A 15,045-nucleotide genomic window follows, 5' to 3' on the forward strand; every position below is an offset into this window, starting at 1 on the left:
TTAGGGTTAGGGTTGTGATTAGGGTTAGGGTTAGGGTTGCTATTAGGGTTAGGGTTAGGGATGAATACCCATTGGAGCTCAAGATATTCTTCAATAACTTTTTTTCTGTAGGTCATAGAGACTTGGAAGTTGGTTCCATCTCCACTAATGTGGCTATGCCCGATCCATTGGTACCACCCCCGAGCTTCTACGACCTTTGGAAGGGGTAGGGTTAGGGTTGTGATTAGTGTTTGATTTTTTGGTTGTGATTAGGGTTAGGGTTAGGGATGAAAACCTATAGGAGTTCAAGATATTGTTCAATAACTTTTTTTCTGAAGGTCATAGAGACTTGGAAGTTGGTTCCATCTCCACTAATGTGGCTCTGCCCGATCCATTGGGACCATCCCCGAGCTTCTACGACCTTCGGAAATGGTGAAACCACCAAATCTATAAAAAAAAGTACAAGATATTTTTGAATAACTTTTCTTCTGAAAGTCCTAGAGACTTGTGCATTTCATGATTAATAAAGGGTGGCCTGCCACACAACCACACCGAATTTCAGCACGTTTCGAGCAAGCAGCGCGGAGTTATTCCAATTAATCCCTAATATGGGTTAGGGTTGCAATTAGGGTTAGGGTTAGGGTTGCAATTAGGGTTAGGGTTAGGGTTGTGATTAGGGTTAGGGTTAGGGTTGCTATTAGGGTTAGGGTTAGGGATGAATACCCATTGGAGCTCAAGATATTCTTCAATAACTTTTTTTCTGTAGGTCATAGAGACTTGGAAGTTGGTTCCATCTCCACTAATGTGGCTATGCCCGATCCATTGGTACCACCCCCGAGCTTCTACGACCTTTGGAAGGGGTAGGGTTAGGGTTGTGATTAGTGTTTGATTTTTTGGTTGTGATTAGGGTTAGGGTTAGGGATGAAAACCTATAGGAGTTCAAGATATTGTTCAATAACTTTTTTTCTGAAGGTCATAGAGACTTGGAAGTTGGTTCCATCTCCACTAATGTGGCTCTGCCCGATCCATTGGGACCATCCCCGAGCTTCTACGACCTTCGGAAATGGTGAAACCACCAAATCTATAAAAAAAAGTACAAGATATTTTTGAATAACTTTTCTTCTGAAAGTCCTAGAGACTTGTGCATTTCATGATTAATAAAGGGTGGCCTGCCACACAACCACACCGAATTTCAGCACGTTTCGAGCAAGCAGCGCGGAGTTATTCCAATTAATCCCTAATATGGGTTAGGGTTGCAATTAGGGTTAGGGTTAGGGTTGCAATTAGGGTTAGGGTTAGGGTTGTGATTAGGGTTAGGGTTAGGGTTGCTATTAGGGTTAGGGTTAGGGATGAATACCCATTGGAGCTCAAGATATTCTTCAATAACTTTTTTTCTGTAGGTCATAGAGACTTGGAAGTTGGTTCCATCTCCACTAATGTGGCTATGCCCGATCCATTGGTACCACCCCCGAGCTTCTACGACCTTTGGAAGGGGTAGGGTTAGGGTTGTGATTAGTGTTTGATTTTTTGGTTGTGATTAGGGTTAGGGTTAGGGATGAAAACCTATAGGAGTTCAAGATATTGTTCAATAACTTTTTTTCTGAAGGTCATAGAGACTTGGAAGTTGGTTCCATCTCCACTAATGTGGCTCTGCCCGATCCATTGGGACCATCCCCGAGCTTCTACGACCTTCGGAAATGGTGAAACCACCAAATCTATAAAAAAAAGTACAAGATATTTTTGAATAACTTTTCTTCTGAAAGTCCTAGAGACTTGTGCATTTCATGATTAATAAAGGGTGGCCTGCCACACAACCACACCGAATTTCAGCACGTTTCGAGCAAGCAGCGCGGAGTTATTCCAATTAATCCCTAATATGGGTTAGGGTTGCAATTAGGGTTAGGGTTAGGGTTGCAATTAGGGTTAGGGTTAGGGTTGTGATTAGGGTTAGGGTTAGGGTTGCTATTAGGGTTAGGGTTAGGGATGAATACCCATTGGAGCTCAAGATATTCTTCAATAACTTTTTTTCTGTAGGTCATAGAGACTTGGAAGTTGGTTCCATCTCCACTAATGTGGCTATGCCCGATCCATTGGTACCACCCCCGAGCTTCTACGACCTTTGGAAGGGGTAGGGTTAGGGTTGTGATTAGTGTTTGATTTTTTGGTTGTGATTAGGGTTAGGGTTAGGGATGAAAACCTATAGGAGTTCAAGATATTGTTCAATAACTTTTTTTCTGAAGGTCATAGAGACTTGGAAGTTGGTTCCATCTCCACTAATGTGGCTCTGCCCGATCCATTGGGACCATCCCCGAGCTTCTACGACCTTCGGAAATGGTGAAACCACCAAATCTATAAAAAAAAGTACAAGATATTTTTGAATAACTTTTCTTCTGAAAGTCCTAGAGACTTGTGCATTTCATGATTAATAAAGGGTGGCCTGCCACACAACCACACCGAATTTCAGCACGTTTCGAGCAAGCAGCGCGGAGTTATTCCAATTAATCCCTAATATGGGTTAGGGTTGCAATTAGGGTTAGGGTTAGGGTTGCAATTAGGGTTAGGGTTAGGGTTAGGGTTAGGGTTGCAATTAGGGTTAGGGTTAGGGTTGCAATTAGGGTTAGGGTTAGGGTTGCAATTAGGGTTAGGGTTAGGGTTGCAATTAGGGTTAGGGTTAGGGTTGTGATTAGGGTTAGGGTTAGGGCTGCTATTAGGGTTAGGGTTAGGGATGAATACCCATTGGAGCTCAAGATATTCTTCAATAACTTTTTTTCTGTAGGTCATAGAGACTTGGAAGTTGGTTCCATCTCCACTAATGTGGCTATGCCCGATCCATTGGTACCACCCCCGAGCTTCTACGACCTTTGGAAGGGGTAGGGTTAGGGTTGTGATTAGGGTTAGGGTTAGGGTTGCTATTAGGGTTAGGGTTAGGGATGAATACCCATTGGAGCTCAAGATATTCTTCAATAACTTTTTTTCTGTAGGTCATAGAGACTTGGAAGTTGGTTCCATCTCCACTAATGTGGCTATGCCCGAACCATTGGTACCACCCCCGAGCTTCTACGACCTTCGGAAAGGGTCAAACCACCAAATCTTGAATCAAAAGTACAAAATATTTTGCAATAACTTTTCTTCTGAAAGTCATAAAGACTTGGGCATTTCCTGATCAATAAGGCGTAGCCTGCTACGCACCCACACCAAATTTCGGCACGTTTCGAGCAAGCAGCGCAGAGTTATTCACCCTAAGCTGATATGGGTTAGGGCTGAAATTAGGGTTAGGGTTAGGGTTTTGATTAGGGTTAGGGTTGTGATTAGGGTTAGGGTTAGGGTTGTGATTAGGGTTAGGGTTAGGGATGAGAAGCCATTGGAGATCAAGATATTCTTGAATAACTTTTTTTCTGAAGGTCATAGAGACTTGGAAGTTGGTTCCATCTCAACTAATGTGGGAATGCCCCATCCATTGGTACCATCCCTGAGCTTCTACGACCTTCGGAAATGGTGGAACCACCAAATCTATAAAAAAAAGTACAAGATATTTTTGAATAACTTTTCTTCTGAAAGACCTAGAGACTTGTGCATTTCATGATTAGTAAAGGGTGGCCTGCCACACAACCACACTGAATTTCAGCACGTTTCGAGCAAGCAGCGCGGAGTTATTCCAATTAATCCCTAATATGGGTTAGGGTTGCAATTAGGGTTAGGGTTAGGGTTGCAATTAGGGTTAGGGTTAGGGTTGTGATTAGGGTTGCTATTAGGGTTAGGGTTAGGGTTGTGATTAGGGTTAGGGTTGCTATTAGGGTTAGGGTTAGGGATGAATACCCATTGGAGCTCAAGATATTCTTCAATAACTTTTTTTCTGTAGGTCATAGAGACTTGGAAGTTGGTTCCATCTCCACTAATGTGGCTATGCCCGAACCATTGGTACCATCCCCGAGCTTCTACGACCTTCGGAAAGGGTCAAACCACCAAATCTTGAATCAAAAGTACAAGATATTTTGCAATAACTTTTCTTCTGAAAGTCATAAAGACTTGGGCATTACCTGATCAATAAGGCGTAGCCTGCTACGCACCAACACCAAATTTCGGCACGTTTCGAGCAAGCAGCACAGAGTTATTCACCCTAAGGTGATATGGGTTAGGGCTGAAATTAGGGTTAGGGTTAGGGTTTTGATTAGGGTTAGGGTTGTGATTAGGGTTAGGGTTAGGGTTGTGATTAGGGTTAGGGTTAGGGATGAGAAGCCATTGGAGATCAAGATATTCTTGAATAACTTTTTTTCTGAAGGTCATAGAGACTTGGAAGTTGGTTCCATCCCAACTAATGTGGGAATGCCCGATCCATTGGTACCATCCCCGAGCTTCTACGACCTTCGGAAAGAGTCAAACCACCAAATCTTGAATCAAAAGTACAAGATATTTTGGAATAACTTTTCTTCTGAGCATTCTTCGGGCATTTAATAAAGGGTAGCCTGCTATGCACCCACACCAAATTTTGGCATGTTTCGAGCAAGCTAGGGTTAACTAACTGAGTTAGTTAACTAACTAGCTCTCATAGCCTCAAGCCAGCTAAATTTGTTTGAGCCCTGGACTCTTCAAATAAGTGCTCTTAATGTTGTGTATGAAAGCTTCTTAGCAATAACTTTATCTAACTAATATCTTTCACTTAAACTTTACAGTAGGATAGCTGTCAGTGTCAAGCTGTTTCGTTTCACATCAATCAGAAGCAGAGAAGCGGTTCTGCGACTTCCTGTATCCGTGTCAAATTAAAAGTCATCGTTTCAAATTAAAAGCCCTCTAGAGTTTCATACACGGTCCAGCCATATAGGCTTTGACATCTTGTTTATCAAATACTTACCGAGGTCCCGACCTCGGTGGCCTCATAACTGGCTACGGCCATGCTGGCCACTTTCTGTCACTTGCTCTGTGGATTAGAAATAGACAATCATCACACTAATAAATTATTGGCTTCATGAGGTTATAGTTCCCTTTTAAAAACGTGAATTAATTGAAAACACACATCACACAGGAACAACACATGCATGATCCCTGTGTATTTCCAAGGGTACATATAGCATGAAGTATAAATCTGAAATATTATATAATAGATGCATTAGCTGATGTTCATAATGTCCTCAGATGACTTGAAGACAACAATCTCTGTGAAGTTTTCAATCAATATTGAGATAAAACGCTTATAAAGGCTGTAGATTGTGGATCACGGTTATGATATGTCCTCTTGGTCCTGAATCCTGAGGATTACCATGACGACAGACCAATAACAGCCTCCGTGGGTGTGACCTGATCTAGATGATGAAAAATTGTCCCTAGATGGATTTCCCATAAGCTGATCAGCTGAATTTCATCTTTCTGTGTCACAGTGTGTTCATGTGTGTATGGTGTCTCACAGTTTTATGTGTGATGCACAGTCAGGGTAATATGACACGATGGAGGGGATGCTGACCTCAACCTTTTTTTTTTCACTTTCTCATTCGAAGACAAGGTGACTGTTTCAGCACAAATAGCTGTAGGTTTTTTTTCACTCCATTGTTATTTATTTATTTACTTATCCTCCAATCCAGGTTAATATCAGCACAAGACTGCTTTTATATTTGATGTACAAGTACTGTGTGTTTTTGAGCTCTTGCATGTGAGTCTGTAACTGACAGCAAAAGAAAAAAGTACATAAACAACACAGGAACTGTAATAAAGATGGACTCCATGTCCACTTCTGCCCACTGTTCAGAAAGGAAGCAAAAATATCCCACATACGAGCGATGCCATTTCAACCAATCACGAGTCACCCCCTATTTATCATAGCATCAAAGACGACCAAAACATACTACATAAAGATTTGAACATATATTGGTGTGATGAAAAAAACAACCTTAAACCATCTGTGAGAAAAATGTATTCACCACGTTCTTGGACTTTTCAGTTTGGTCCATGACTCATCCACTAACATGGAGGAGGCATTTATGATCTATACTGCAGCCAGCCACCAGGGGGTGATCAAAATGATTTGATGTCATGTCATGTCGTCCATCTAAATATATACAGTCCATGTAACAGCATGATCCCAAGATAGAAATGACTGAACTGTGTCATATCGTGTCTGTTTTCAGACGAACATCGGCAGCATCCTGGCGGCCGTCAACCCCTACAAGCAGATTCCGGGTATGTACGACCCAGAGCGGGTGGACCTTTACTCCAAGCACCATCTAGGGGAGCTGCCACCGCACATCTTTGCTGTGGCCAACGAATGCTACCGCTGCATCTGGAAACGCCACGACAGCCAGTGCGTCCTCATCAGGTGAGTTCACAAACACACTGTAGCTCTAATTCCTGCCTCAAGGCCTCATGTCTGTCTATTACCGTTTCATCCATCTCTTTTTTGTACAGTGTGTGCTCTCAGGGGACTGCAGCCTATCCCAGCATGCACCGGACCAGAGGGTGCTTACATTATTCTTATTGCCCTACTGAGCTCGTAACCAACACACTGAATATGTTGCTCAGAAGCTAACCCCTAACCCCCCTCCTGGTCCGGTTCTCTAACTGACTCGCTCTACATGTAGGGTCAGACATGTTCTTATTCTTTCATTTACACTCAGCCTTCAACTCACTTGGTTGGACTGGGAGCTAATGAACATATCAAACCTCAACATCAATTACACAACCAGACCAGTTATGACGAGGATGTGGGAATGTCAGAGAAGGTCACAGGGCATTTAATCATTTAATTGAATTGAGTTGTGTGTGTGTGTGTGTGTGTGTGTGTGTGTGTGTGTGTGTGTGTGTGTGTGTGTGCAATCCAGTGGTGAATCGGGTGCAGGGAAGACGGAGAGCACTAAACTGTTGCTTCAGTTCCTGTCAGTGATGAGCCAGAAATCAGGAGGGACTCCTCCGTCAGAGAAAACCACACGTGTGGAGCAGGCCATCGTACAGAGCAGGTAAACATGACAAAGACACATTTTTTCTTTACACAAGTATGTGTACTATAACTTTTATTATAATCAAATCAAATCTTTAAGGACAAGTCTAAGTTGAGTCATTTTTAAACAAATATTTATACAGTAATACAATACAATATCTTCAAGTTATTGATTTAGATTTTTTTCAACAAATTCTTATCACATTTCTACCAAAGTATAAGGAGGAGACTTCATCCATCTGTTTTCTATTATTTGCAAATTGTAGTAGTTCAAGACAAAAGTATTTTGTTTTCAAGTGGGAATCAAAGCAGACTTGAGACCCCAAGTCTCAAAACTGCCCCTGAGCAAGACCACATCCTGTGAGAGTAAGCATCGTTTGCATCGGGCATTTAGTGATGTGTGTAATTGTGCTAATATGAAGCATGAAAAAGAAACAGCACGCTTCATGAGTCTTTCTAGATAAGTAAAGGTCAGTAGAAATGTTGCTTAAGGAGAAATGCAGTCGTTGAGGGAGCATCCTCTGCTGCATGTGGTTGGTGGACTATATTCTGAATGTCACACACAACAGATGACACTAACTTCAGTTTTTCCTTTTTTTTGTTTTCCCCTGCAGTCCCATCATGGAAGCGTTCGGAAACGCAAAGACCGTTTACAACAACAACTCCAGTCGCTTTGGGAAGTTCATCCAGCTTCACTTCTCTGAGTGTGGCAACATCCAGGGAGGCTGCGTCATTGACTGTATCCTCATGTCTACTCCAAATAAGATTATTTCTATCAGATGTATTTTACACATATATTCAGTTTATGCTGCATTATAAGCAGAGAGGAGACTTAAAGGATATTAAAATATAAACCTCAAGATTGATTGTTGTTTCCTTGACTCTCTACCATCCAGATTTACTGGAAAAGGTAACTCCGTCTGGGAATATGTCCAAGGCTGTGGCCTGCACATGTCATGTTTAAACTTATCACCACTGACCTGTCTGTGTTACATAGTGAATCACAATGAAATGGTAATAGAGGCTTTGCTGCATTGATTTTGCTGTAGAACCGTGTGGTACGACAGAATCCTGGAGAGAGAAACTACCACATTTTCTACGCTCTGTTGGCGGGAGCTAACAAAGAGCATAAAAGTAAGAGAAGCTTATATCAGCATATCAACAATGCTCTTTAAAAACTTAATAAGTTTCCACAGAAACACATGTGTCTCTGACATGATTTCACAAGCTTTATATGATTTACAAATCAATTTAGTAGAGATAAGAGATGCACTTGAGATAACAATCTCGGAAGTGTGTGTGTATAATTTCACTATAACTAGATATAAAATGCATCTCTCCCTCTGTCACGCTGACATTATAAATTTCCTCCGTCAGGCCTCTACTTCCTGGAAGACCCTGCGGAATCTTTCCACTACCTCAGCCAATCAGGATGTCTGAAGGACAAAAGCCTGAATGACAAAGAACTGTTTAACAGCGTCATGGTCAGTTTGTCTTCATTACCAGCTGTGTCTCCAATATTCTTCAAACCTGAAAACTTAAAAAAAGAGTTGAATTCTGCTTTCACGTTTCCAGTTAATTATGACACGTTTTTAAAGCTGGCAGTGCCTGATCTCCTCTCATGTGCTTGTCTTGTGCAGGAGGCGCTGAAGGTGTTGGAGTTCACAGAGGAGGAGATCAGAGACATGTTCAAGCTGCTGTCAGGAGTCTTACAGCTGGGAAACATCGAGTTCATGACTGCAGGAGGAGCTCAGATCACCACCAAGCAAGGTCAGTGAATGTCTTGAGTGAAATGAGTTACACAATTAAAGCTGAGATGGATAATTTACACATGTACAACACATCTTTGTCTGTGTTTCCAGTGGTCACTAATGCCAGTGAGCTGCTGGGCCTGGACGCCTTCCAGCTGTCTGAGGTCCTGACTCAGCGATCCATAATCCTCAGAGGAGAGGAAATCTGCTCCCCTCTCACTATAGAGCAGGTATATACATATACACACGTTCATTCTGCCCATATAGATGTATCACAGCCTCTTCCTGGCATCTTAACAATCCCTCGGGTTTCCCTCTCACTGCTGCAGGCTGTGGATTCCCGGGACTCTGTCGCCATGGCGCTATATTCCCAGTGTTTTTCCTGGATCATCCTCAAGATCAATCAGAAAATCAAAGGGAAAGAAAACTTCAAGTCCATCGGCATCCTCGACATCTTCGGCTTCGAGAACTTTGAGGTGGGAACTCTAAGCTTGAAATCACTCGGAGGATTCTATTTCATCTACATGGGGACATGTTGTATATAAGAAGTGTTTCCTGTACCTTCCAGGTGAATCGATTTGAGCAGTTTAACATCAACTATGCCAACGAGAAACTTCAGGAGTACTTTAACAAGCATATCTTCTCTCTGGAGCAGCTGGAGTACAACAGGTGCACTTCTACAGACATCTACAGCACATGTATTAATATTGATATTAACATTGTTAAGTGTAAAACACCATTAACAGAAAAACTCAAAGACATTATGTTTTTTAATTCGTTAAATCATTTTCTTTTTTTCAGTTAATTTAAATTTAAAGTAAACCACTTGTTAATACATGATTGTTTGGGTTTCCTCTCCACAGGGAGGGTGTTCAGTGGGACGCCATAGACTGGATGGACAACGCAGAGTGTCTCGACCTCATAGAGAAAGTAAGAAATGGCATTTACACATCTGACGACATAAACAGTGAGTTAAGCTCTTATGAGTTCTGGGCTATATTGACTGTTATATACCACATTGCCAAGAACAGTCATATTGTCTTTAACATGTGACGTTTAAACTTTACAGGCTTTTCTCATTCAGAGCTTGGCTGAAGCAGGTTAAAACTAAATCTAGCAGGATCTAATAATGTTGGACTGATGACTTATCTGAAATGGTGCTGATTTGATAAAGAGGACACAATAACATGGTGCTTTTTTCCATCTCTCTCTTAGAAACTGGGTTTGTTGGCTCTGGTGAATGAAGAGAGTCGATTCCCCAAAGGAACAGACTTCACTCTGCTGGAGAAGCTGCACAGCCGACACTCTGTAAGTTATTTACACTTTTCTTCATGCACTTCATGTGTTAGTCACACAAATGTTGAGCTGCTTTGCTGCCGTTAAACTTCACATTACATAAATATGTATGTATATGTTGACCTTTTCTTGTTTGCAGACAAACCCTTACTATGTGAAGCCCAGACTCGCTGATCATCAGTTTGGTATCAGACACTATGCGGGGGAGGTGAGTTATACAAGACTTAACCACTTCATGGAAACACATGGTAGATTTTATTGTGCATATCAGAAATATTATGATGAACCTGTTCCCGTCAGGTCTTGTATGATGCTAAAGGAATCCTGGAGAAGAACAGAGACACCTTCAGAGACGACATCTTAAACATGCTGAAGGACAGCAGGTAGGACGCTCTGACACACTGAGTGAAGAGTAAATTCAGACTTTAATAGGTCAGAGGAATACGTTCATTTTAGAAATTGGAAGGTTAAATGCTTGGAATTTAAATACATCCAAAGTTTAGCAGTTTTTGAGAAAGCCTGTTCACAGGTCAAACAAACAAACGAGAATGCCACCGATTTAGATGTTTTCATATTGTTTCCCCTAAAATATAGTATCAGCTGTAGACACGTAATCTGTTTTGTTTCTGTGGCTTCACAGACTGGACTTCATCTATGACTTGTTTGAGAAAGTTGGCAGCAGGAACAACGAGGAGAAGATGGGAACAGCCAGACGCAAACCTACAGTCAGCTCCCAGTTCAGGGTGAGTGATGAATGTAGTTAACATCCATTGAGAAGCATTTGTAAATACAATCAGGAGAAAAGCTCTAAGACATCCTCTCTTCTCCGTCTCCTCAGGACTCCCTCCATGCCCTCATGGCCACTCTGAGTGTGTCCAACCCTTTCTTCATCCGCTGCATCAAACCCAACATGCAGAAGGTCGTTCTGCTTCTGTCTCACACTCACATGAATACTCTCTCAGACCAAGATCGCATCTTAAATCTTTTTTTATTATTATTTTATACATAGAATCCAAATGTGTTCGACCCGGAGGTCGTCCTGAACCAGCTGAGGTATTCTGGGATGCTGGAGACTGTGAAGATCCGTCGTGCCGGGTTCCCCGTCCGCAGAACTTTCAAGGACTTTTTCTCTCGGTAAATATCTTAATCTGAATTTATCGTCATCTTCTTCTGTTCTTTGCGTGTCTCTCCAAGAGGAGTTGCTTTTGAGGAATTGTCTTATCTTTTTCTTCTGCTTAATCTCTCGTGTCTCATTTAGGTATAAGATCATCCTGAAAGAAAAAGTAGCAGCAGCTGGAGACGATAAAAAAAGGAGCACAGACATTCTCATTAAATATGACAAGACAAAGAAAGAGTGGCAGTTAGGCAAGACCAAGGTAATGTTTAGGAGCTTTTGGCAACAGCTGTAAAGGGGTTGTCTGTAAATTATCCTCCTAGTAACTCTTTACCTTTTCTCTACAGGTGTTTTTGAAAGAGTCTCTGGAGCAGCGTTTAGAGAAAGACAGGGATGAAGTCCGACGCCAAGCTGCTATGATAATCCGAGCTCATCTTCTCACTTTCTCTGCCAAGTAAGTCCCGTCAGATATGAAATAGAAAAACAAAGTTCTCTCTCTCTGTGACACTGTGTCCCATGTCTATGCCTGCTCTGTCCACAGGAAGCACTTCAAGCGTGTGCGTGCCGGTGTCGTCACCCTCCAGAAACACTTCAGAAAGCACATCCAGCGCAGGCGATTCGTGAAGCAGCGCAAGGCGGCTCTGGTGCTGCAGAAACACAGACGAGGTCAGGTGGCGCGCACTCGTGTTCGAAAACTCAGAGAGGAGAAGAGGAAGAGCGAGGAAGCGCTGAAGAAGAAGGACGAGGAGGAGGACAAGAAGTCAGTTGGTGAAGGGCAGCAGGAGGAAGAGAGTGAAGGAGCTGACAAGAAAGATAAATCCTCAGAGGCAAGTGCTGAATCTTCATGGTCTCAGGGATAAGGCAGCTCTCTGTGCTTCCTTTGATTTTCAGAATAAAGCAAATGTTGCTTGATTTACTCCATTTCTCCTTCTCTTCTCGTCTCCAGGAGGAGGCCCGGCAGATGGAGGAGATCCTGCAGCTGGAGCGGGAGATTGAACGCTTGCAAAAGAAGAGAGAGGATGAGGTGTCGCAGCTGTGTGAGTCCTCCAAACAGGAGCTGCAGCTGCGTCGAGACGCTGAGATCAAACGGATGAAGAAGGAGGCGTCTCGCAAGGCCACGGAGCTCATCGACCTCCTGAACTTCGGAGGCGTGGATCCTTCGCTGGTAGGAGCAGGAGCGAAGCCTGCTGCCGAGGCCAAGACTCCCAGAGGTGCAAGTGCTGCTCGAGGGGCATCCAAAGAGGAGGAGGTAGACGAGGGCTTCCACGCTGAGGAGGAGTGCATCCCTCTCCCTGACTTCCCTCCTCCTGCAGAGACAGATGCTCCTTTGGATCAGGAAATATTTGCCCAACTCCCTCCTCCACCACCTGCCTTCGCTGAGGGGACAGTTCCTCCTGCACCACCTCCTCCACCTCCCCTGCCCACAGATGAAGTTCCTGCTGCTGGAACTCCTCCCCCTCCGCCTCTCCCAGCACCTGGAGATGGCTCCGATGGTCCACCAGCTCCACCACCACCACCAGGACCCCCACCTCCCTTGGGAGAGGGGGAGGAGAAGGAGGCAGCCAAGGTGGAGCCGGAGAGGAAGGTCAGCATGGTGGAGAGCCTGGACGGCGAGGAGCCCATCTACAGCATGCCGGCCGACACAGAGTCAGATTACGATCAGGAGGAGGAGGAGGGGTCTGTCACGGCTGGAGACGACAGCTCCGTATCCGGGAGCAACAGAGGAAGTGCTGCCGTGACGGACGAGGAACACCCGAGGAAGTCGACGTGCACCAACGCCAGCATCGAGTCCTACAGAGGCAGCTCCGACTCTGTGAGGACACACACTCACACGCATCCTCACACGCGTGCACGCAGACATGTATGAGCATCTCTGCAGTGAAAATTTACTTTTTATTTTAAATTTGACTCAGTATTGTGATAAACTGAAAATGTTTTTCTTCTTCTTCTGCTTCTACTTCTTATTTGTTCTTATTCTTATTGTTATTGATGTTATTGTCTACTGTTGCAGTACGCAGACAGTGATGATGAGCATGATGGGATGATGGACACTGATGAAGAAGTGACAAACGGCAGAGTGTTGTTGCTTAATGGAAATGGTCCTCCATATTTCCACGGCTACCTCTACATGAAGGGTGAGGGCATATTACCAAATTACCAGTACTTTTTAAAAAAGTGGTGGTTTTAATTTGAAATGAAACCTCTTTTGTTTAACATAACATTTCATTTCCTGCCTCAGCTGGCCTGATGATCCCGTGGCGGAGGCGTTGGTGTGTGTTGAAGGACGAAACCTTCATGTGGTTCCGCTCCAAACAAGAGTCTCTGAAGTCCGGCTGGCTCTACAAGAAAGGAGGAGGCCTCTCCACTCTCTCACGGAGGTTGTTGTAGTTGTTACTGAGTGAAGCCTGCATGCTAACAGCATGAAACCACAACTCTGCTAGAAGTGAAGTTCAGTAGAAGCTGACGAAAAGTCTCAATTAAATCATTGTGTTGTATAATTTAATACTAAAATGTATAAACATTGTGCAACAGTTTTCACCTAAGAAAACGTATTTTCTTCGTTAATAGTGCATGCTTGTGTTCACACTGCATGAATTTAACAGTTTATCTAGTAGTTGCATGTTCGTAAAAACGTTTCAGTATTTAATACAGTGTTTGAGTCTCTAACTTGAAGCTTTAAACCCTCTGCAGTACTGGAAAACTACAGTATCCCACTCAAACTGATGTACTTTGAATCATTTGAAATACATTTAGAGCAAAGGTTGGTGATTTGTTAATGTGAGGAACACTGTTGAATGTAAAAGAAAAATGATTATTATTCAAAACGGTGAATTAAAAACTTTTCATATTGCACTAATATAGATATTCAGTAACCAGAGTAACCATCACGCTTAGATGCAGGTTAAAGGAATTCAAATAGAAACTGAGCCTAATATGTGCACATATCAATTATAATCAATTCAGATAAACCTGTGTGATGTGTAGAGTGTGGTATCTTGGCCGTTAGTTTTATTGTGTTTGTTTTTCCCTCAGAAACTGGAAGATGCGTTGGTTTGTACTGAGGGACAGTAAACTGATGTACTACGAGAACGACAGCGAGGAGAAGCTGAAGGGAACCATCGACATCCGGGCTGCAAAGTAAGATTCAGAAAAATCATTTTCACTACGTCTTTGTTTTCTGGACAACAGCTCAATTTGTATCCTGTGTGTGTGTGTGTGTGCAGGGAGATCATGGATAATCATGAAAAGGAGAACGCTCTGAACATCGTGACAGACGAGAGGACCTATCAGGTGTTTGCTGAGTCACCAGAGGATGCAAGGTGCCGTAGAGACCTGTCTCACTGTGCAGGAAACAGCAATAAAATATAACAATATATCTGAGACTTTTTTCTATAACCTGTGACACGTTTGTCTGTGTGTGTCTGTGCAGTGGCTGGTTTAATGTCCTCAGTAAGGTGCGTGTGTGCACTCCCGAGCAGCTGCTGGAGATGTCCCACGAACAGGCCAACCCAAAGAACGCTGTGGTCAGTCTCTAAACATGTGATGCCCATACACATGCATGATGTGTTTTGCATTATTCTTCACTTCTCAGTTATTCCACACTAATTTTGTAGTGTACATTTTGAATAATTTCCCTCTCCATCCTCAGGGAACTCTTGACGTGGGGCTGATTGACTCAGTTTGTGCATCAGACAACCCTGATCGGTAAGATGTCAAAGAATTATCAAACAGAAGAGAGTAACATGATTAGCATGACTTTGACCATTTTGGATCTGAATTTGATCACAGAAGATTTCAACATTCCTTAAGTCACATAATTGTTTTCTTAAAATGAAAGTGAAAAGGTTTTTCTAAATAAATCAGTTGATGTTGTGATGAGGCAAACATGGAATCTATTGAAGAAGAAGAAGAAGAAGGTTTAGTCAGAGTAGACAGTAATAGACAGACAACACAGCTTGTATTTCAAAATAAAACATTTTTAA

At 42.9% G+C, this 15,045-nt stretch overlaps 1 protein-coding gene across 4 annotated transcripts in view; it reads left to right on the forward strand.

Moving 5' to 3' along the window:
- The window catches only part of myo10l1 (myosin X, like 1), a 98,665-nt gene that overhangs the window by 75,580 nt on the left and 8,040 nt on the right, over positions 1-15,045 (forward strand). Inside the window, exons 4-30 of one of the 4 annotated variants that reach the window (XM_020097886.2) lie at positions 6,096-6,283; positions 6,786-6,920; positions 7,516-7,640; positions 7,798-7,811; positions 7,951-8,035; positions 8,279-8,385; positions 8,542-8,671; positions 8,764-8,882; positions 8,982-9,128; positions 9,221-9,321; positions 9,516-9,582; positions 9,868-9,960; positions 10,088-10,156; positions 10,249-10,331; positions 10,589-10,691; positions 10,787-10,867; positions 10,958-11,082; positions 11,207-11,324; positions 11,410-11,516; positions 11,604-11,889; positions 12,009-12,923; positions 13,074-13,197; positions 13,302-13,440; positions 14,096-14,200; positions 14,287-14,382; positions 14,493-14,586; positions 14,712-14,767. In XM_020097886.2, coding sequence (XP_019953445.2) covers positions 6,096-6,283; positions 6,786-6,920; positions 7,516-7,640; positions 7,798-7,811; positions 7,951-8,035; positions 8,279-8,385; positions 8,542-8,671; positions 8,764-8,882; positions 8,982-9,128; positions 9,221-9,321; positions 9,516-9,582; positions 9,868-9,960; positions 10,088-10,156; positions 10,249-10,331; positions 10,589-10,691; positions 10,787-10,867; positions 10,958-11,082; positions 11,207-11,324; positions 11,410-11,516; positions 11,604-11,889; positions 12,009-12,923; positions 13,074-13,197; positions 13,302-13,440; positions 14,096-14,200; positions 14,287-14,382; positions 14,493-14,586; positions 14,712-14,767 — 3,812 coding nt within the window. Of the gene's footprint in view, positions 1-6,095; positions 6,284-6,785; positions 6,921-7,515; positions 7,641-7,797; positions 7,812-7,950; positions 8,036-8,278; positions 8,386-8,541; positions 8,672-8,763; positions 8,883-8,981; positions 9,129-9,220; positions 9,322-9,515; positions 9,583-9,867; positions 9,961-10,087; positions 10,157-10,248; positions 10,332-10,588; positions 10,692-10,786; positions 10,868-10,957; positions 11,083-11,206; positions 11,325-11,409; positions 11,517-11,603; positions 11,890-12,008; positions 12,924-13,073; positions 13,198-13,301; positions 13,444-14,095; positions 14,201-14,286; positions 14,383-14,492; positions 14,587-14,711; positions 14,768-15,045 lie in introns of all 4 variants that reach the window. The other 3 variants (XM_069535876.1, XM_069535878.1, XM_069535877.1) reach the window with 3 other exon arrangements.

The sequence above is a fragment of the Paralichthys olivaceus genome, chromosome 12 (assembly GCF_024713975.1).
Source record: "Paralichthys olivaceus isolate ysfri-2021 chromosome 12, ASM2471397v2, whole genome shotgun sequence".
Classification (NCBI taxonomy): domain Eukaryota; kingdom Metazoa; phylum Chordata; class Actinopteri; order Pleuronectiformes; family Paralichthyidae; genus Paralichthys; species Paralichthys olivaceus.